Raw genomic sequence first — 24,327 nt, forward strand, 5'->3', positions numbered from 1 at the left:
AGAATTTGAACTTGACATTAAGAGAATATTTAACACTGTATTATAATAAAGTGTTATTATTTTTGTTGCAATATTATCCTATGACTCACTATAATCATACTAGCATTCATTCATTCATTCATTTATTTAAACATGCAAAATTAAAAGGTTTTGATAAAATAAGAACTTTGAAATCATGAATTTTATTCTCAAATTTATTTAAATATTTTTTGAACAGTTAAATGTAATTTGCTTTTTCTTATCCACACACTAGTAACTAATTGAATCAAGACATTTTAACATATATTTTGATTAATTTTCTCTATTTGAAAAGAACCAACAATTTCTAATATTTTCTACCCTATGATTTTCACTTTCTTGTATTCTATTTTTACCCATAGAAGGGAGAAATAGAAGCAAAAGCAAAAATAGAAAAAAAAAAGTAAAACAACTTCAAAGTTATATTTAATGAATTACAAATGTTTAAATGAATGACTGACCAAACATTACTATTTTGAAAGAATATAAAGAATAGTCACTATGAATTTTCAGAGTTATAATTTAAATCATTCTTTAAATACTTAATTGCAAGCAGGAATTCTCAAACAAGCTAACAAAGTTTCCTAGATTGCTATAACTTTGGTTTGTAATCACTGTTCTTTTTTCGTTAGTTTTCTTCAACATTGTCCACAGATTTAATACATGTTTAAACCTAATTTATAGAAAAAGGGGGATACATGAACAAAGTCCTGTATTTTCTCATATTTCACTGATTTTTTTTCATCATGAAATACCTTTTAATACTTAATATAAAAAAATATATTAAGCCTGTATTATTTAGATTCAGTATATGTGTGTGTTCACTTAAACTCAGTGTGTATATGTGTATTATGGTTTATATGTGACATGTTCCCCAAAACCTCACATGTGAAACAATGCAAGAAGGTTTGGAGGAGACATGATTGGGTTATAGCCTTAACACAATCAGTGAATTAATCCCTGATAGGATTAACTGAGTAGTAACTAGAAGCAGGTAGGGTGTGGCTGGAGGAAGAAATTCATTGGGGGCATGGCTATGGGGTATTTTTTAAATATGGAGAGTGAACTCTCTCTCTGCTTACTGATCATCACGTGAGCCACTTCCCTCCACTACTCTCTTCTGACATGAGGTTCTGCTTCACCTTGAGCCCCGAGGAATGGAGCCTGCTGTCTCTGAATTGAGACTTCAGAAACTGTGAGCCTCCAATCAAACTTTTCCTCCTCTAAAGTTGTTCTGTTTGGGTCTTTTAGTCATAGCAGTGAAAAAGCTGACTAAAACAGTGTGTGTGTGTGTGTGTGTGTGTGTGTGTGTGTGTGTGTGTGTGTGTGTTTGGGTTTTGCTTTCTCGTTTTTTGTTGTTGTTTTACTTTTTGTGGTTCTGAAAGCAAACAAAATGAACAGTGGCCATTCCACAGATTTGTTTTTCTTTCACAAAAAAACTTTTAAAAAATACTTCAGGTAGGTAAAATGTGTTTAGACAAAACATCTTCAAAGAAAAATCTACATGGTCTTGATAATAAAATAGAAAAAAATCAAAGGATTATGCAAAGTAGTTTTTTACTTCTTTATTCCTGAAGAATATAATATAAAATGTCTCAAATTTACCTATGAATTTTAGTGTTTCTAAATACGAATTGTACAATGTCCTCAAGCCACAGTAACTTTCTATAATCTATCTCATTGATATAAAGAGACTTATAGAAGATAAACTTAGTTTTGATCATTAAAAATCATTAACATCAATTAAACACTGTATCTTTTCAATTTTAGAAAAGATTTTCTAAATAACTGAAAGAAAAATTCTTAGTTTTTTTTTTGTAATATTTTCTTAATATAAAGTGCCCCCTGAGAAATGCTAAGTAACTTATGATAATGACTGGAAAATTACCTCTTAAATTTGTGTAATTTTTAATTCTCTAGAAAATAAGTCTTAACTTTTAAATTCCATGTAAAAACGAATGAAGATTAATGTTTTCTTTTACTCACTCAAAAAAGCTATACCCCACTTCCCTGTTGGAAAGGAAGCCACAAGAGTTATCTGCTTAACCTAATATTTTAGAGATGTTGTAGTCTATTCTTTTTTTTTAAATAGCAATATATTGGCTTACTTCAAATTTCATATACTACTTCCCAGACATTCTCTACATAATTCTTCCTCACAACAAATAGCAGGGTAAAAGTTCCATAGTCTAACCAGAAGCTATAAAAAAGTAACAGACTAAAGGCCAACATAATGCAATTCACTTGATTTTTTTTCTTTTTTACTTCATGAAGAGAAAAAAATTATCTCAATGGGTTATTACCTGTCTAGAGAAAGTGTTACAGTTTCATTCATTTCCGGTATGTCATCACCCTTGACAGTAATGTTGATTGTTGTGTCACTTTGCCCAGATAAAAATACAACAGAACCATTAAAGGGACCTATATCATCCATGGTCACTGCTTCTGAATTAAAGCCAGAGGGCTTCAAACTCCAATAGACGGTGGCCTGGCCATCAGTTCCATCCCGATGCAAGGGAATGAATATCTTATTTAGGAAAAAAAAAACAAAACAACAATTTCCGATATCATATATGCTTACAAATAAAATCAAGTCTGCAGATGCATGTATTATTAGGTGGATGTATATTAGTGACATTAAAAATAATTGAAGAAGTCTTCTCTTTAAGCATGATAATAATTTGGGGGGATTTTCTTCAATTTTGCTAATCAAATTTATCTGGAAAATTGCCCCTGCCCAAAAATGTATCTGACCTGGTATTTATTTAAATGAAAAGACAAATATTTGAAAAGCTGAAGAATCATGACAAACATAGAACAGTCTTGCTGAAGAATAAATTTTCATCAGAGGTTTTATGAATATCAAAATATAAACTGAAAAATAAACTTTTGTGATTAAAACAAGGAAATTTACTTGGGCACAGTGGCACACACCTGTAATCCCAGTGGCTCCCAAGGCTTAGGCAGGAGGATTATGAGTTCAAAGCCAGCCTCAGCAACATAGCAAGGCCCTAAGCAACCCTGTCTCTAAATAAAATATAAAAAGGGCTGGGGATTGGCTCAGTGCTTAAGCATCCCTGCATTTAATCCCTGATACAAAAAAAAAAAGAAAAAGAAAAAGAAAAAAAAAACGGGAAATTATGTTGTGTAAAATGCATCTTAAAGTAATAGGGAACAAAATAAAATGTTTCTAACCAATACAATAAATACCATAAAAATATCACAACTCCTGTTTATTTGGGGCAAGGTTTCTGATCTCGATTTCCTCATTTTAAATGAAGCTAATGAGTCTCAATTTTGCAAGCTTTTGGTAAAGCTGAGAGATCATTTAAGCAATCTAGAACACTAGTAGAAGCTACATAATTGAATGCTATTATAATAATTCTGAAACAAATTCTATTTTGTTCAAATGCATTACATTTTAAACATATAATAAGATTCACTACAGATCATGATGAAGCCTTTTCAAAGAATTAATACTCCATGGTAACTATGCTATTCTTTTTACACTCCTAAGAGAGCTATTATAGTTTTTTCTTGCCTTTTAATATATCTCATCTTAGGGGGGAAAAATACCTTCACCACTTACCATTCTACTATTTTGACTAGGAATGGTCAAAACCCAAAGCTAGTGAGCACAGCTGGGTTCTGAGGAAAGCAAAAAAGGTACCAGGGCTGGCTCCTGTATCACCTGAGGGAGTGAGTATTGCTGGGGTTGTATACAGGGCACAGCAAAAGGGAAACTGCTACTTCTGCTGTTTCCTAAGAGGGTAAGAATGCAGTTCCCAGAGCCCAAAACTGACTTCTCTCAGTGGAAAAACGTTGAAATGGGAAGTTTACAGCTCTATAAAATAGACAAACAAAGCAATTCCACTCTTTAAGAATAAACTAAATGCTTTTTACTTTTTAGAAGTAAACAGTATGTTTTTAAAATATGGAAAATCAAACCATCTTGAAAACTGAAGCTCTCTGGCCATTTAGAGCATCTAATGTATAAACAAAAGAAATGTCACCACATTTTGACATGAGATTTTGATAACAAAAACAACTTTCCTCATTCCTCATCTTAACCTTAACCCAATTAAAATCAAATTTAAGTGGGGGGGGGGCGTTTAGGATCTTAGACAGATAGTAGCTCTGGGAATGGCAGCACAGGACAGAGCTGCCCTGAGATTGCTGGAGGCTTGAAAAAATTCAACGAGGGATGGTGAAGAGGTGCTCTGTATGTGAATATGCTTTTTTTTTTTGTGTGTGTGTGTGTGTGAAAATTTACATATACACATGGAATTAAAAATCCCTAAGTTTCAGATTTCACAACTTTGCCATCATCATCTCCAGTATCAAACATAGGACCCAAGGCTGCCACTTCAGCCTTACCCAAGGCGAGCAAGTGGAATGCTCAGTGATGGAAAAGGGCAACTTGGCCATTAAAAAGCAGATTTACACTCAGCTATGATTATGTCAAATATCATGGCTCTATCTGAAAGCAATCAAATCTAGATATACTAGTCTAACCAGGAGCAAATAATTCCAGTTGATGAGAAATCACACACTATCAGTTACTTATGTAACTTATCAGTTACTTATGTCAAGTTTTCTATCAAAGGAATGAAGATCTATTTCATTTTCAAGATCTATTAACTCAATATGCTAACACTAATTTTAAAAAAAATTCTGTAAATTACCTCAAACACATTAGACCCCACCAATAAGAAAGAGCCCACTTACCACCTCAGCAGCAGAATCTTCTGGTTCATGCAAAATGATTGGAAAATTACTAATGAAGCCAATTTCTCCATTAGCAATGGCTGGAGTAACCAGTAAAGAAATATTTCGGATTTCCCCAAATCTAGGACTTATAGGTGGGATTGGGGGTTTTATGTTCACCAACATCACACTCTCCAACTAAAATAAACAAAAACAATAAGAGCATATAAGATAGAAACTTTCAAAATTAAGAAAGACCGTTAATAGTAGTGGGTAATAAAGTACAAAGGGGTGAAGATCACCAAACACCAGGGAACTTCATTCTCTTCCTTCTATCCCTTTTCAATCAATCTCCTGCACTGGCTGCTTGAGATTTTTCTATCCCCCTGTTATTAATATTTACAGGGTTCTTCCCAAACCCTTAATCTTATAATTTCATGCAATCTCATGAATAATCTTTGGACCTTTGGACCTTTCCCTCAAACTCCAAATCATTATAACCATTTGCTGCTGGGTATCACAGAAATGTCATGCGCACACTTTACAGAATGTCCAAATAGAAATCACTACCTCTGTTCCATGATCCCTCACCACTACCATCACGAGAAACCCCATCTGCTTTTCCTCATCATCATCCATATCCAACTCCCTTGACTTTTAAAGCCAAATGCCAGTTAACTATCCACATCTCCTGCCTCTGTTCCACTGACCCACACTTCCAGTCACCCACTTCCCTTCTCTGGAAAATCAAATCCAGTATCAGAATATGATTTGTAACTCCAATTGTAACTTGATGTGTGTGTCTTTATGTGTAAATAATATAATGCATGTATAACATACAATGTCCCTGTAATTAATGAAGATGTCACGAGAGTAACTTTTCTCCATGTTCTCATCTAGAATGCCCTCCCTTCCTCATCTCACATATCTAAGAAGCACTCATTCTTAAAATTCAGCTGATTTTCCCTCCCCTTCCAAGAAGATATACTAGATTCTCCAGTCCTCTTCATGCTGCAACTTCCTGAAATTCTACTGCTACCCTCAGTAAGCTTAGAACTTAATTACAAACATGCTGCTTCTTTATCATCATCATCTTCTGTGCTGCAGGCTTTTTACTTCCTAACACACCTGTAGAACTCTCTGAGGGTCTGTATGCTTCCCAGCATTTTCCTCAATACATGACCTAGACCCAGAACCACAGTACCTGCACAGTAGATTTTTATTTAATTCATCCCTCCACCAAACTGATCTCTGTTGGAATACTAATAGATAACAAACGTCAACACCTTACACATTATGTTTTTTTCAAAATACAACTTATCGATACACACAGTGTTCATTTGAGGGGCATAGGAATATAGAACCATTACAGACTACAAAAGCCATAGGGATTTTAAGTTAAAATGCAATTTTAAGTTTAACAAAACATCATATATCTCCCACTCTGTAGAGTCCTTTGTCAGGCTTTGTAATGTTGAAATAATGCCACTAAGTAACCACCAATAGAAATTAAGTTGATTTCCACAAGTGGACAGGAGTGGTACTGATTTCCAACATACTTTCATACTTTTTGATCAATAATTTTAAAGGGCAAAGCAAATGTCTTTTTTAAATCTCTCACATTTGCTTTGAAAATCATATATAGAGAAAGACATGAAAAATTCCATTTTTTTTTTTTGGTAAGTATTCATTTGAGTAAAAGAAAAAAAAAGTTAGACTGACCAACTTTGTCAAGTGTTGCTAGGCAGACTAATCCAAATAAAATGATTCTTAGAATGTTGCTTTTACTTTGCAAAATAAATAAATGCAAAGGTAAATATGTAGTTGAAACTTCACAACTGACATTCTTTCTAGAGAAATTTTATGTGTGTGTGTATGTATATGTACATATGTATATATGTGTGTGTGTGTGTATATATATATATATATATATATATATATATATATAACATTTGATGTTGGTAAACAAAGAAATAACAACAGAAGTTTATTAAATGAACTGAACAAAAGGAAATGTTAGAATTCATCCATTCCTCCCATACTCCCCCTCCCTACCCCACCATGAGTCAGCCTCCTTATATCAGAGAAAACATTCGGCATTTGTTTTTTTGGGATTGGCTAACTTCACTTAGCATTATCTTCTCCAACAGCGTCCATTTACCTGAAAATGCTATGATTTTATTCTCTTTTATTGCTGAGTAAAATTGCATTGTGTATATATCCCACATTCTAGATAGGGCAGAGGGGTGGAGGGAAAGGGAGGGGGCAGGGGATTGGCAAGGATGGTGGAATGTGATAGACATTATTATTCAAAGTACATGTACGAAGATATGAATTCGTGTCAACATACTTTGTATACAACCAGAGATATGAAAAATTGTGCAGTTTAAGTATAATAAAAATTGTAATGCATCCGCTGTCATTTATTTTTTAAAAAATAAAAAAAAAGGAAATGCTAATTTTGAAATGGTACGTCAGCATGGCTTATTTCCTAGTCTATAAACCTTTTGTGTCTGGGTTCCCTAAGCATCTGCTAAATCAAAATTGATCCATTCATTCATAAAGTTCTTTGCTTTCGGATGGTTTAATACTAGGACAGCACAATAGTGTCCCCACTTCTGCCAAGAGTTGCATCTCAGACTAATGTGTTTGTCTGAGAATAGTTAGAGGAGGATGAGTGCATGTCTTGCTCTCCTTGCTTCAGTTCCCTCAGTTTTTCACCCAGTCTGACGCTTTCTACCCTGGAGTTGTTCATCCATTGTGTGCGCTGCAAACTACACAACCTTCTTACTCCAACTAGCTTTCCAAAGCCAAAAACCGTGCTAACCTCAAGGAATTGTGTCAGTGACTAATGTTGCCTTCCACCCCGCCCCCACCAAACAAGCATTCCATTAACTGTCTGCACTGCAAGGCTTTGTTTTTTGACTGAATAGAGAGATACATAAAAAACAAGAGTCTGGAATCAATGGTGCAAACAATTTTCTGATCCAAGATCATCAAAAATCAGATTTCACATCCTTCTTCAAGTTTTTTTCTCAGTTTTCAAGTGTCCTCAAAAATAAATTCTGTCATATTTTTATAGAATGCTGAAGTGAAATAACTAGGATAATGTTTGACCCTGAGAAGGTTCTTAATGAAGATTTGTTAAGATAGGAATACACTGCAGCTACTTTGAAATAACTATTAAATATTTCCAAAGATTAAGTTTACTATCTAAAACTTGCTGGCAAAAAAAAAAATACAAATAAAAAAAATAAAACTTGCTGGCATTAGAATAGATGTGGAAGTTTCTATCCAAACTGTTTGCAAGGCATTATTAGAAAAGAAACTAGAACACTAGAATGGAAACAGAAATATTCTCAGGGCTGGGGATGTGGCTTAAGCGGTAGCACGCTGGCCTGGCATGCATGCAGCCCAGGTTCGATCCTCAGCACCACATACAAAGATGTTGTATCCGCCAAAAACTAAAAAATAAATATTAAAAACTCTCTCTCTTTCTCTCTCTTTAAAAAAAAAACAGAAATATTCTCTATTACTCCAGAACAACATTTCTACATCATCAATTACTTCATATGATTGCAACTCCTCTAGAATTACCAGGACACCCAGGGGTCTTTGAAAACAAAGTGTGATATATTTGTGTCACTCCATTTGTTTAATAATTTGTTTTCCTATGAGTTGTAGCCTATGTGAGATCAGGATCCAATAGAAGGGAGAATTGAACACTGAGATATCATGGACAAAAATCTTAGATGAATACTAATGAGAATGATCTGAATACAGAGCAGAGGACAAATGAGAGCTCTGACATCAGAAAGGACAATACCCGTTAAACTTTGAAACTACTTTCAACAAGATATACCCCAGAGACTCTCAAAAATGTTGGACAAGCTACCTTGAGTGTGAACTCATGAAATTAGTATACATTCCCATTTAACAGAATCAACTTTAAAAACCAAACAAGTTATGGCATGTTTTTTTGTATAGTGCTAAACTTAAAGTTGTTTCTCTTAAATTTCTAAATACACATCCAAGTGTCCTGGTGGCAGATTATAATTGTTTAAACTTCTTGCTCAACAAGATCTGGTTCTAGGCCTGGTATACTCCACTTCACAGACCCAGATCCCTGACATCTGACCACTCATCTCACAAGAGCATCCCACAAGCCAAGGAAGAAAGGGACACAATTGTGAACAAAACTGTGTTAGTCAGCTTAACATCACTGTTACCAAAATAACTGACAAGAATAACATAGAAGGAAAAGTTTACTCCTCTGGGTTCAGGGTTCCAGAGGTCTCAGTCCATGGACAGTCAACTTCATTGTATTGGGCTGGAGGTAAGGCAGAATAGCAAGGCAGAAGGGCATGGTGGAGGAAAGCTATTCAGCACATGGCATCCAGGAAGTAGAAAGAAAGTGAGGAGCCAGAGGCAAGATGTAATCCCAAAGGGGCACACCACTGGTGACCTAGGCCTTCCAGCCATACCCCAACTGCCAGCAGTTACCACCCAGTAGTCCATTCGAATTATTAATCCATCAAATGGATTACCCACTAATGAGGTTTCAGTTCTCATAATTTAATCATTTCATCTCTGAACATTCCTATAATAAGTGTTTGGGGGACACAACATACCCATAACAAAAGCTGTGTGCTATTTACCCATCAATCCAAAAGAAATCTAAGGGTCCTCCAGAGAGTGGGTTCTCCCCATAGATAAAAGCATGCACAATACCAAAATTTTCCCACTTGGAGGAGACACAAAATAATCATAAAGATGAAGATCAAGATCTCCCACCACTAGTAACATTAGAGTAGGCACATCATAAGTAAGCCTCCCCTACAGACTGACCAATCATACATCCCCACCCCAGTCCAACCAGGAAGCCTCTTGGCCAGAGTTCTCATGAAATTCACAGAACACAAGCATGAGTGGAGAATCAGCTAAGAAAGACACAGTCTTCAGAATGAAAGAGGCTGCCCAGCCGAGTGCTGAGCAAGGTGGGAGACACATATGTGTAATTCAGGACACCTAGGGTAAGTCACAGTGTGCCCTCAGAGATCACAAGCAAGTTACCTAAAAGGCAAATAATTTTCTTCCCTTCACATCAATAACTCTGGAAATTAAAGACAATGACTTCCTAGTGCTGAAGAGGAAATTATTTCACTTTAGAAATGTCTACTAAGCCAAACTATCAATGTAAAGAAATTTCACATTTTCAGTTGCTCAGCAACTGAGAAACTTTCCCTTGCCTATACCCTTTCTGCACATGTATTTGAGGAGAGATATATTACCACAAAACTATAATATAATCCATGAAGAAAAAGGAAGAAAATCAAGAAAATTCAGGAGTTCAATAAAAAATTCCTGAGATGTATATGAAAGAAGCAAGAAGTTAGAATATCTAAACTCAAGGTTCAACATTAGATAGGCTCTCCCAACTTCAAGTTGGCCCTTATATAGAAAGGGGATGATTAAAAATCCCAGAAGAGTCAATAATAAATTATAAAATAAAGTCTAAGCAAAACTATGAAATAAATTTAAATTAAACATGATTCAAAGAAATTAATGGAATATAATAAATTCATTTAACATATTTCAGGTGACAAAATGTATGATGACATAAGATTTTAATTTTATTGATCCATTCATATTACTTGATTCTGTATTAAATTTATTTATATAATCAAAACTTGATAAGCAGACTTTATTGCTAATTTTGAAAACCAACCAATATCAAATGCATGAAAAACATAACATCACTGAGTGCAGCTCTGCTAAAGCTTAAGGAAAACAATGTGTTGGTTAATAGAAGGTCATAAATAAGAGAGCAAAGATGGAAGGATATATTTCAGGGCCCTTATTCCCTTTAATTAAATAATGAAAAGTCCAGAGATTCTATTTACAAATAATAAATAAATCAGAGGCATGTTATTTAAAAGCAATTTTTATCATATTGCTTTTTTTAATCTCTGGAATGCCTCTCCTATAATATTCACTATGAAAACGTATTTATTCCAAAACCCAACTCTTACATTACATTTTCCCATATCAACTCAAAAGAATTGTTAATGTCTCTCTTCTACCCTCTGCTGCAACAGCCTGTTAAATTATTCTATTATGTCATCCAGTGCAGTCTAAAATTTGCGTTTCATATCTGGTATACATTTAACATTGCCTAATATTCATTTTTGTAGAGTCCTTGTCTTATTTAACCCTGTATACCTAAGGAACAGGCACCATTTCTCCTGGGGCTCCCTAAATACCTTTAAATAACAAGTAAAATCTAAACTATAAAATGAGAGCAAAATAACTGTTGACTACACTCACAAAAGTAAGTACACTCACAGTTTAACCAAAATTGGTTTTTTTTTTATCATTAAAGTACCTGTACTATGAAGTGGGCCCCATTTTGAAGGAAGGCATCATTTCTTATTGGTAACTGTGTAGTAACTTGAGTTTTATGTTCTGTAAAAATGAGACTGTTTTTCCTGGATGTATTTAAGATGCCATCCTTCACTTGCAGGGGGTCCACAACTCCAGCAGGAATGTAACGTGCAGAATAAAGCATCCTCACATCTCCTTTAGTTCCTCCAAGTCTCGTAAAACTCAAGGATAAATGTCTTTCACCTGGACTGCTTTCGATCTTCTGATTTTCCATAGGAAAAAATGTTATTAAGCCATAAACATCATCACTATCCTGAATGTAAAACAAAAGCTGCAAATAAAGAAATAAAATATTAAAGTACAGAAAACTCACATCTGAAATGATCAAAATCTAAACAATCTAGGTTACTCTAATTTTTTTAATTTATATTTTGGTTGCATATGGACACAATATCTTTATTTTATTTATTTATTTATATGTGGTGGCTGAGGATCAAACCCAGTGCCTCACACATGTGAGGCAAGCGCTCAACCACTGAGCTACAACCCCAGCCCCTAGGCTACTCTAATTTTTAATATTTACTTATATACCATGTCTAAAATGACTCATTCTTACATGTAAGAGAGTAAAAGGTAAACCAAAAAATATTTGAAAACTTTCCTAAATTATAAATTTTTAAAAATTCTAGGGTTAGAGGAATAGTTGAGTGGTACAGCACTAGCCTAACATACCCAAGGCCCTCAGTTTTCCAGCACTGGAAAAAAAAAGTGAATTTTTTATGTGCAAAAGAGACAATGTTGATAAACAGGTAGGGAATCATATATCCATAGTTCTTCCTGTCACACTGAACTAAATAGAAATTTGATTTGTCTGATCAAATTCATGGCTCTTCAGCATCCCAGAAATACTGGCAAGAGTAAAGCATAAGAAGAGCTTTACCTCTGCTGGTTCGCTCACTTCAGCACCTCCTTGTACTGTATGAGGCAGAATTTTAAGTAGAAAAGCTTCAGCCTCTTCTGGGATATCATCATTAACAATGGTAAAAGGAATTGAGGCCAACATCTGCCCTTGTGAAAAATGGAGAACCCCAGAACTTGGTCTGATATCTGCTGTCACCGGTGAGGGATCACTGCTGTTGCGTGTCAACACCCAGTTCACAGAAACATTCCCGTGGGTCCCGCCATTCCTAACCACTGTAATTTCTTCAAATCTAGAATTTTAAAAAGGAATATATTGTCACATCATACAATTTCCCTTAGATAGGTTCTCCCAACATCAAGTTGGCCCTTATATACTGTAGTGGCAAAAGCAGAGTCCGTCACAAACAATAATTAACCCTGTATACCTAAGGAATGAAGGAGTAGATATGTGGAAGTATCCTGGGAGATGACCATAATATGAGTTCATTTGCATAGTTAAATCATATTCAAAATACAAAGGAAACAGTGAAGCCATGCAGAGAAAACAACTCATACTCAACAATTCAATGTTGTATCCAACACCTCAAAAAATTAAATCTTATAAAAATACATTAATATAATTGTAGCAATAAATTTAAAGTAAATCATACCTTGACACTGTATCTTCATCAATTATAACTGGCCTTTCAAACAAGATGCTGTTGAATGAGAGGACTCCATAAGGTTTGTCATTTGGCTTAATGGTAACCTGAACAATAGAAGGGCCTACTAGCACAGCATCTCCCTGTAAGGTGTCCTTTAGCAACATAATATGAAATGATTCAGCAATCTCTGGTATGGTGTCATCAACTATTTGGAATTTCAAGTGGAATTCATGAATTAAAGGTGGGAAAACAATAGTTGTGTTTGGCTGAAGATCAATGAAGTCTAAATTTTGCTGGGCATGTGCTGTTGAATTCCCAGTTTTAATTGTATATCTGATTGAAACTTCATATTCATCAGATCCAATCAGATTTCCATTGTTATCCTTTCCACAAACCACTGGAATTATGAGTACGTGGTCTTCCTCAGGCACCAAGTAAACACTCTGAATGAATCTCACGGGAGCATCATTTTTCTTGATGATAATCTCAACTGAATTCCTAGATGTGTTAATCTCAGCTCCTCCTTCTAAACTTGTCATGTAAATAAAAAATATTTCATCATTTTCTGGCACCTGGAAAAGGAACATTACAATAGCAAAACATCAATAGTCAAAACATCAGCAAAGAAACCAAAGTATAAAAAGTCACTGTTTCAATACAATCAGAAATTTTTAAAAAGTCTGTAACTGAAGGGAGCAAATAGTCTCCATTTATTAATCTATTTTCCAAAGGTAAATAGCCTGTTTCATATAGGAATGGAAAAGTTAATAAGGCAATTGGTAAAGAGTTCATACTTAAGTATGATTGGCTGCTATTATGGGTTAGATCTGTAAAATCTTGGGCCCCAGTGCAGCAGTGTTCAGAGATGAGGCTTTTGGAAAGTGACTGTGAAGGCTCTGACCTCATCAATGGATTAATCCCTCGGAGTCACAGCTAAATGGGCTATCAGGAGTGGAAGAAACTGAAGAAGGTAGAACCTATGTGAAGGGAGTCAGGCCTCAGGGGGCATGTGTTGGGGAATGTATCTTGTCCCCAGACCTTCCCCGCCCCACCCCCAACTTCTCTCTGTCTGCTCTCTGGCTGCCACAAGGTAAGCAGCTTTGTTTCTCCCATACCCTTTCCACCATGATGCTCTGCCTCACCACAGGTGTGCAGCAATGGAGCTAGTCAACAGTGACTGAAACCTCTGAAACCATGACCCAAAAGAAATCTTTTCTCTTTTTAGATTTTTCTCTTAGGTATTTTGTCATAGCAATGAAAAAGCTATCACAAACACAATACACAAACTTTACAAAAGACTTACATTCTTAGATTGTATTCTTAAATAATTTCAAATAATGAACACAAATTAACACTTGGCATAGGCTCTCTTATCATTCTTATTACACAGACAAGAGTCCTTGTCTCCTCTGAATTTTTAAAATTGTCCCACCTCATCATCAAGTACTGTCAAGTTATAAATTACTGTTGCTCTCCCCGGGGGAAAGGTGATATTTCCTCTAACTGGACTCAAATCTTCTCCAGGGGGATTTGGGCCACCCTCTACCTGCAAAGAATTAGACAATGCCATCAAAAAACACAAAATATTTCATTAGATTAGATATCAGTTAACAAAAATCTGAAATTTAAAGATGCTTATCAAGAATTATACAAATCTATGGCAGTATGTATAAACATGGATATATAATTAATGTGATCCTGCAATCTGTACACGTGGGAATAATAAGAATTCATACCCCATTTGAAACAAATGTATGATATATGATATGTCAAGATCAATGTAATGTTTTGAGCAACTAATAAATTTCTGATGTTTAAAAAAAAAAGAATTATACAAATCTATGTATGTCTGCCCTTCTGAAGAACAATCAGGGTCTGCAATGTAATTACACACCTTCACTATAGTATATTAAATTATGTGGTTTCTAAGATCTTTTTTTTAAACCACTCTATTAAACCTTGTGGGAGAACTCTATAAATATTTCTTCTCGGGCAGAAGGGTATTCACGATCATAAATTCCCTTAAGAAATGAAGGAAACGTCCCGCCACTGGCAGTGCGACTTAGGGCAGATTATTTAATGACCTTGTGCAGCATTCTCCTCCTCTTTAACATGGACATAAAAATTTCCGTTTCACAGGCTGGGTATGAAGATGTAATGAAATCATTCATTTAATAAAGTTTTATCGAGTACTCTGTGTCTGACCTTTTTGAGGATACAACAGTAGACAAAACATGTGGACAGATAATGGGAGAGAACAAATGGTGAACAAATAGACGTGTGTTAGATGCAGACAAATACTATGAAGAAGAACATGAAAATCTGAAGGAGACCGAGTGCTGGGGAGGGCTGCTTTTAGATGCAGTGATAATCTGTGTAAGGTACTTAGAACAGCATATGGAAATATAAAATTGTTCCACAAATATTACCTGTAATTATTTAAACAAAACAAAAGGTTATGATCCAATAAAATAACTTTAGACATACATAGATAAGCTGAAAATACCGTAACTTAGAGTACATATCCTTTCCATGGCCAATTATTTTCTAATTTTTCCCATATTTTTTATTAGAAATAGTTTTTATGAAATTATTCTCTAAATGCATATTCCTAAGAACATGAAAAATCGCTTAAGGTTTCCCATGTAGAACTTGCAGGGATACTATATATTTAGTTGGTGTTTATGATGTTTTTCACATTGTCTTACTTATTTTACATTCTTATGTAACTAATATGACTACCTTCTAATGTAGCCATACTTCAGTATAAATAAAACCTTTCTATGTTACAATAGACTTGTGTTCTATCAATCCAAGTATCTTCCGTATTTACATTAATAATTAAGGTAGCAATTGGTACTATAAGTTTTGAAAAAAGCATATTTGATCATATTTTATATGTGATAAAACACAAAAATGAGCTGAAAATTTAAATGTGAACCTCATAGAAGAGCAGTGTGGTGAGAGGATGGTCATTAAGCAGTAAACAATGGTTATAGCTAGCACTTAAGAAATGCATCTCATCCTCTGCCTATCTTTTTCATGCCACATCTTGTAGCACCCATGATCCTCCATGGTCAAGGCATCTGATATTAATACCATCCATTAAGTGTCTTGAGAAAAAATCGGGGGAAACTAGATACAAAATAATTTTCTACAAAATTCAGTAATCCACGGCTGTTTTTAAAATCTGTACTTGAAAATGTTCATCATAAAAAAATCTATGAGTGCTAGGGTTGTGGCTCAGTGGTAGAGCACTTGCCTAGTATGTGTGAGGCACTGGGTTCAATTTTCAGCACCATACATAAATAAATAAATTAAATTAAGGTCCATCAACAACTAATATATATATATATATATATATATATATATATATATGTATGTGTGTGTGTGTGTGTGTGTCTATATATATATATAAGATTCTATGAAATTTACAGAAATAACATTATTCTAGTTTGTGATCTATAACTCCATATTTAAAGTGATACATTTTATTCATGTAAACATTATATATATTTTATTTATACATTTTATTCATGTAAACATTATATATAATATATATAATGTTTACATTATATATATATGCAGCAAGGAAAGTATTTATATTAACCATGAAATGTATAAATAGCAAAAGTATTTACCTTTTTTTTAGTGTTGTGTTTATTTTACAAAGGACCTTAATTTTGAAAATTATAGTCATCTGGTATGGACTTTAAAGTATTTTCACTGAAAGTGTTCCAAAGTAAACTTACCTCAAAAGTCACAGTGACCATTCCATAGGTCCCCTTTTCCCTAATGAGAATAAAAGGCACAGACTCATTTCTGCCCCTGGGTTCACTCACTGTGATTGATGAAGGCTATTGGGACAAGCAAAGAAAATCCCACATTAATCAAACAAGAAAGCAATGGTTAAAACTATTACTTTAGAAATGCTAACTTTGCACAGGCAAATCAATTCACATTGTGTATTCTTGTGACTATAACATTCCCAGCATCAATTAATTGTGGCTAATAAAATGTTTAAAAAATTCAAAATAATATGTAAAGGGAACATAAAACTAGCCAAACAAAGATGTAGGTTCTTGACCTGGTTCTACCAGTTGTCTGTTCTGCTAAAGAATCAAAGGTTCTACAGTTGAAAGATGGTAAGTTAAATGCTCACAGAGCCCAGGTCACAGAAGTGAGTTAAACCTCCACACCAAGATAGTAACTCCTTAGAAGCACCCCTGTACCTTACTCCTTGCCTTATCATTGGTCAATTTGTGATTGAAAACCAGACAACCCCCAGTGACTTTCAGGACATGATCACTACAAGAACAGAAAGTGTAAGAACTTCAAATGTTGAAAGATGTCAGCGTGGTTGGCTGAAACTCAAGGAAGATGAGGAGGAAGGAGGATGCACCAAGAGCCCACGCTTGATATGGCAGCAGTGGCCACCTCTCACAGTGGCACCAAGTTTCCATATCCCTATTCATTAAAGGGGCTAGGAATACCTGTGCCAAACGGTTGTGATGAGATTTCACTGAGATAATGTATTTTAAGCACTTATCCTTGTTCCTGACACATGCTAAGGGATCAATAAATGTTGGCTATTGTCACCATCATCTGTATCATGTTTATTATCAATATAATCATCATCATGGCTGGAAACTGAAGTCAGCCTATTGAGCTCCTATGCTGAGCTTAAAAGTTACTTAGTTTAATTTGAAGAGCATGGGACTCAGTTGGAGCCTGTCAGAAGCTGCCTGGCAGCACTGAGACCCCACCAAAGACCTGGAACCAATCTCAGAGATTAGGATCGATTTGTAGAAACTAATGGATATAATGCAAAAAAAAAAAAGAAAAGAAAAGAAAGGAAAGGAAGGGGAAAATGGAAACAACATTTAAACTAATTAGTATGAGATTGGGGTGATAACTTGGAGGGAATGTCCTGGAGAGAAAGCAATAGAGAGAAATTAAGCAATTAACGAAGCCTGCTCCATAATAATTTCCTTTAATTCAAACTAAAATGAGTAATTCAATGAATGTTATTAATGCAAGTTACCAAATATCTACTAAATTAGGTTACTCTAATATCTTTTCTAATGAAGATAAGGCAACTCTAAAGATCATATTTATCTATATAACCCACCTGTTTCAAAGATAAGGAACTAAGAAAAGGACATAATGCTACCATTTGTAGTAGTGATCTAGATTGGAAAATGAATAAGAGTCTGGGATTATATTTTAATCTTATTTTATTAATGATGCTAAGCAACAGAACTCAAAAACACTCTCAGGAAGGTTGTTGGAGCCTAAAACTTAGCAGCTAAATACAATTGTACTGGAGATAAAATCCTGTTTTATTTCAAGTGCTAGAAAAAAATTGTCTCAAGGACAGACCTGTCTTTTGTGCTTGTTTCTAAAAATAAAGCCCTCTGAACATGGGATTATCCATAAAATCAGGAATTTGGTATTGAGGGGAAGAAAATAAACTGCAGAGAAAAACTGAGGGAAATGAGATGGATCTTTAGTATACATCATGAATTAACAGGAAATTTTTCGGGTAGGAATTGTCTATAGAATTTTGAAGAGCTGTAATGTCTACTATTCAGTTTTAAGGTTGCTGAGGGTTTTATCAGTATTCTTTCAGTAGACAATGCTTTCTTTAAGTGGAATTGGAGCAAAAGGTACCTGGGTATACATATGAGTTAGAGAGTAGCCAACAGAGGTAACAAATGAGACAAGTAGGAAGATGTGCAGAAAGACATTATAAGTGGTGAGCATGATGCTAGAAACCTTCTCAGTTCACAAATATCTCAGGTAGAACAAATGCAAGGTCTACAGAATGTGGGATAGAGACAGAGGTAATGCTGAGTTTTATTCAAATATCAAAGGATAGGATGATGTTATCTAATATCATGAAAAACTACTACCTAGCAACCATTAGAATCATCAAATTATAACATACCATATTGAATGAAATAATTCCAAATGCATTGTCATTTGATAATATTGTCACAGTAACAGTTCTTGGCCACCCAAGCTTCACATTCGATAAAGGTTTCTAAAATAAACGTCCAAGAATAGAATAATAAATTAAATCATTCAGTAGAATTTGTCTCTAATTAATTATGTAGAATATGAATAAAAATACAAATATACTTTTAATAAGTAGATTAAGAAAACATATTTGAATAAAGACAGCCTGGTAAAAAGGTCCCAAATGAGATCATTTTCAAAAACTTTTTAAAAACTATTAATCACTATTAACAATAGTATAATTAAAGTAATCACTGCCTACTAATGTTATATACAAATTGTTATAAATTACTATAAAGCCATTCACTAATATAGTGGAATTAACTACGCAATATGAAATTCTATTTAAACATGATTTGTTTTCTTATACTATATAAGGGGCTGAAACTTAAGAATTAGTTGTTATATAAATCATAAAGCCAAAATAAGGTAAAAGGTGGCTCATGACTGTAATCCCAGCAGCTCAGGAGGCTGAGGCAGGAGGACTGCAAATTCAAAGCCAGCCCGATCATCTTAGCAAGGCACAAAGCAACCTAGTGAGAACTTGTCTCAAAATAAAAAAAGCTAGGGATGTGGTTCAGTGGTTAAGAACCTCTGAATTCAATCTTCAGTACCAAATAATAAAAAATAATTTTAAAATAAAGATAAAATATTGAAACATTTTTTCTTATAAAACTAGAGTTTTCTGAAACGTTTCTATTGATATTCAATGGCAACATAAAAGAATACGAAAGAAAGAATGACTCACAAAAGCAAAACACACCTATTTCAAGTGTCATTTTCACAACTCTGAAACAATGACTCTAAAACTAATAACTAACTAATAGACTAATAACTCTAAAATTATTCTTTAAAAATTCTCAGAAAAATTAACTAGACTGATTGAAGTTAAGCAGTCACTGCCTCAACCCAACAGATCAAGTCATAAATTTCAATTAAATCTTAAGCTATTCAAGTTCCCGCCCAGGGTACTCTGAATTTATTCTAAGGCAAAAGGACTTCCAAGCTTGCTTTTTGTATTCTTCTCTTTTGAACTCACAAGTCATGCTCATTCTTTATTCATCTGATAGTTGGGGAGGAAAAAAAGAAAAGGGTAAAAGGGAAAATGAGGATGCTGGAGCATCTGTCAAGGCAATGCCTCAGTAAGCTGAATGGATCCAGACACTAGCTGGAGGATCTTCTAAACATTTTGTCTGAGGAGTAACCAAAATAGGGGATTGCCAGAGACACTGTGGTCCTGGCTTCTATGAAAACCACTACCACCTGGTCATCTTACCTCTAGATAAATAGATTTTTAAGTGTTGCAAGATTTTTATGAGCTTAAGGTTAAAAGGGAAAGAATGACTTACCTGCAATGTTAAGTGAAAAATAAAAGTTTCATCAGGCTCCGGTAAATCATCATCACATACTGCTATGTACACTGTTCTATTTGTTTCCCCCGCAGGTATAAAAGCTGCAGCATATGTGTCAAAAAAGTCACCAGTGTCTTCTCCATACAGCTATGAAATGCAAAATATAAGTCATTCATACTTAACAGTTAGGACAAGCAAAACTGATGCTTTGTCAAGAGACAAAGCATAAATCAAATGGTGCTGACATTTATAGTAGGATGTACAAAACTATGAAACATAAATATTTAAAAACTAGTAAAAATCTTCAGAAAAAGATAATAATAATAATAAACGATTCTATATAAAAACATTTCTTTGTGTTGTGGAAGAAAAAGAAATAACTACATAGAAAATTAACAATTACATAGGAAAGTAATGCTGTGAATTTTTTTTTCTCTGCCTCTAGATTGACCTGAAGTGGGCTATACCAAACCTAATAAGAAGCGGAATTGTACGTAAAATTCACAAAGAGATGGAAGTGAACTGCCAAAAACTGCAGGGAATTCAGTTCTTTTCCCAATCAGTTTCAAAGAAACTGTTGTTTTCAAAACTTGCAGCCTGAAGTTGAATTTATATTATCCACAGCAACTCCAATAAAGATCCAATCTGAAATTTCTTGGTCCCTACAAATTTTCCTTAAATTTTTAAGATCTTAAATTCTGTAAAATCAGCATTGCTAATAAGATTCTAGGGGAATAATAATTACAAAATTATAAAAGAGCAATTCATTACCAAACTCAATGAGATTTCTTTCATCAAAGAGGAAATAAAATGAGAAAAAATATGACTTCATAAAAATAAAAATGAAGAACGTGTATAGAAAAATTGTAGTCAATTTCTAGTTCTAATTTATAAAAATAAAGTAAGTTTTAAATACTTGATAAATCAAAATAGTTGTCAAGGGATATTGTAAAACTTGTGCTCAAATCTTACTAGAGAAAAATGACATGGTATCAGTGTTATCAAGAGCCAGTGGCAAAAAAATACAGTTATCCAACCTATGAAAATCAGTTAATAATTCACAATATGGAGAAATATTCATATCAGGGAAACCTAGAAGCAACCTCAATGAAAAACAGTTAAGGAATGATCAGAATGCAATGACACTGTCAAGAAAAGTGAAAATGGGGCTGGGGCTGGGGCACAGTGGTAGAGTGTTTGCCTAGTATATGTGAGGCACTGGGCTCAATCCTCAGCACCACATAAAATAAATAAATAAAATAAAGGCATGCTGTCCATCTATAACTATTAAAAAAAAAAAAAGAAAGGAAGAAAGATTGGGAGCAATGATGGGGAAAGCTCCCTGTGAGGTTAAAAGAAAAGAAAAGAAAAGTGAAAATAAAGGAACAACCTGATAATTATTAGGTTACTATCAAGATTATATTTAAAAGATTATCAAATATCATGTGTACTTGAACTAAGAATAAACTCAGTAAGTATATACATATATGTCATGTATAAGTGAAAACTAAAAGCAATGTACAAAATTACAACACTGAGTAGATTTCATAAGTAGTTTTTCTTCTTCTGTTTTTGCAATGTTTCATAATATGACAGTTTAACCTACTGTTTAAAAGTTTGCCTTTGCAAACAAAATTTTCTAGTACTTTGTGCCTTTTATATACCAATACCCTTAATGGTCCTATGACATTACTTTTTGATTAAACACATATACACATGACATACACAATCCATCCAAAAATTGAACTGTGCAGAGGTAGATCAAGACTTTAACAAATTCTAATAAACTTTATTTAAATGAATAAGCTTAGTTACTCCCTCAAGAAGAAATCTCTAACAGAATTTGGTGTTTTTTAATTGTAACCATTCTCATTTACATATTTCATGTATTTTCTCTAAGCCATCCTGCAATAGACAATATGTCTAAGCAGGGATGCTAGGATTCAAATTATACAAAATAAAATGCTCTTGTTTTAAAATAAAGACACAAACACTTTAAAATCATCCGTCTTTATCTTAAAATGCTATTGTCAAATGCACATGGCTACACTGGAGCACTCTATGAGCCTATAAGAGACATGAGTAGAATAGTATTATCTGCAAATCATTTATCATAAATAGACTAGTACTCAAAATCTCATAGTAAGCAGAGGGAGAATGGGGAAAAAAAAGGAAAGGAAAAGTAAGGAATCACAAACGGAAATCAAATTTCATGCATGTACAAGTTTGTCAGGATGAACCCAACTACTCTGTATAAGTATAAAGCTCTAAATTAAAAAAGCACAACCCTCCCTCCAAAAAAAAAAAACTCACAGAAAAAAATTATTTCATTACAACTAGAAATTTCATATCTATTTCAATAAGAATAGAACTATAATAATTTCTCACCGATACAATTGCAGTAACATTTGCTGGCTCTCCTATCCTTTCAATGACAAGACGAATAACTGTAGTACTTGTTTCATTAACAACAAATTCTGTTTGCCCAGCAAACCTTATTTCTGTTTCTCCAAATACAAAAGAGATGAATAAAGCTGAAAGAAGGTTTACTAATGAAGATGCAGAGGGCATCCCTATAGGAATAAAGAAAAAAGATTAGTCACATAACATAGCTAATATATTATCATTATATTTTGTATCTATAGATAAAAACATATAATGAAGAGTTCATCAACAACTAAGATATAAATACATCAAACATTAAGCCATCCAACTTGAACTTTTGATGCTGGAGTAAGTTAAAAATTTTACTCTCTTCTTACAGTTCTCCTTTTACTATTTGTAATCAATTTTTTTTCTATGCCATGATGGTATTTATAAGGTAAACTTTATTTACTTTAATTTCTTACAAAACTTATTGGCACAATTTAGTCTCAGAAAAACCTAAGCAGGGACAGAAAATCAATTAAAGTCCATCTTTCTTCAGATAAAACTGGAAAATACCAGCCAACACTAACACAGTTGAAGCTGAAGTTTTACCTATATATAAATTGATTTCTTGGTTGATGTCTACTTGTTTGTTAATTTATCTTGAATTTTGTTTAATTTAGTCATTGCTAGGAACTGTTAATCCTTCAAAGAAGACCTAAATTTCCAAGACTTAAATTCCATTTTATTAATTAAAATGTCAATACTACTTCTTAGAAAAATCCACATTGCTTTAAATAAGCAAATTTGGTAAAGTGTCTATTTCCTTCTTTTCCATAACTCCTATTGCTTTCCTCTTACTACAATATATGCATTTATGAGTCATCAATATTGTTCCTACTTTCAGCTCTGTTTTCAAAAGCACAACACCGCAGTGGCCTATTGAAAGAAATGCTGTTTTGTAATGTAGATGCACCTCTAAAATGTGAGCAATTTATCTCGCGGATCATTAAGATTCCAATGGATCTATGTGATCAATCACTCGAACATAATGAGTCCATGCATTTTAAAGGAGCGTTGCTTTATGTATGCTATGAGCCAAAATGCCTCCCATTGATCTTTATCATGCCCAAGAGGTAATAAAATGCTCACACATGTGGTATTTCCATCTGGCCACACATGGCTTTTTATTTAGGAATCACCAAATACACAAATTCTTGATATATTCTAGGGTTTAGATGCAATTTGCTCAGTGAAGTATATTCAAGGGATGCAGGGTATGATGGCTTAGTGGCAACCTCCATAGACAGAGATTCAGAGTGCATATGGAGTCCAAGAAAAGGACATAGGCCAACAGGGACAGAGATTCTGGAGGACCGGGACATGTTTTTACAGTTGTTCCTTCTCTCCAAGCAAACCTGTCATTAGGCTAAAGAACTAAAACAGATCTTTTTCAACAGTTGACTTCACCATTCTTTCCTGACTTCTAATCCAGGAACCTTAGTGGAAAGAAAATAGAGGAAAAAATAGGAGAAAAGGATGGGAAAAAAGCAAAGCATAAGTGAGAAATGCTTTCCCATGTTTGTTATAGGTAGGAGCAGCTCTGAGCTAAACCAAAGTCAAGGAGGGAAAATCTTGATTCCAAAGCCAGAATGATTTCATATCCCACTTATGACAGGTAGTAGGAAATAAATGTCTTAGAATGATGGAAAGAATAGGCCTTGGGTGTAAAAGAGAAAGATTGACTTTAGTCTACTGTGATTTTGAAAGAAAATTCTCAAAGCCTGGCATAGGAGGTATAATAAAACTTGATAGAATTAAGAAGACATCTGAGGTTTACATGAAATTATAGCAGAAGAACAGGGAATCACAAACAACTGAGAATTGTGATCAAAATTTGTTCTGCATAAGAA

At 34.1% G+C, this 24,327-nt stretch overlaps 1 protein-coding gene across 1 annotated transcript in view; it reads right to left on the bottom strand.

Annotated features, from left to right (window-relative positions):
• Window positions 1-22,618, bottom strand: part of ADGRV1 (adhesion G protein-coupled receptor V1) — a gene marked incomplete at its 5' end in the record, with an annotated part of 540,732 nt that extends 518,114 nt beyond the window's left edge. Inside the window, 10 exons of the mRNA XM_081287826.1 lie at window positions 2,322-2,545; window positions 4,747-4,923; window positions 11,111-11,440; window positions 12,050-12,320; window positions 12,681-13,246; window positions 14,107-14,220; window positions 16,427-16,531; window positions 18,625-18,720; window positions 20,045-20,194; window positions 22,436-22,618. Of these exons, the coding sequence (XP_081143952.1) occupies window positions 2,322-2,545; window positions 4,747-4,923; window positions 11,111-11,440; window positions 12,050-12,320; window positions 12,681-13,246; window positions 14,107-14,220; window positions 16,427-16,531; window positions 18,625-18,720; window positions 20,045-20,194; window positions 22,436-22,618 (2,216 nt within the window). The remainder of the gene's footprint in view (window positions 1-2,321; window positions 2,546-4,746; window positions 4,924-11,110; window positions 11,441-12,049; window positions 12,321-12,680; window positions 13,247-14,106; window positions 14,221-16,426; window positions 16,532-18,624; window positions 18,721-20,044; window positions 20,195-22,435) is intronic.
• Window positions 22,619-24,327: the final 1,709 nt, after the last annotated feature.

This window comes from Spermophilus citellus (assembly GCF_964194105.1).
Source record: "Spermophilus citellus genome assembly, chromosome: 1".
Classification (NCBI taxonomy): domain Eukaryota; kingdom Metazoa; phylum Chordata; class Mammalia; order Rodentia; family Sciuridae; genus Spermophilus; species Spermophilus citellus.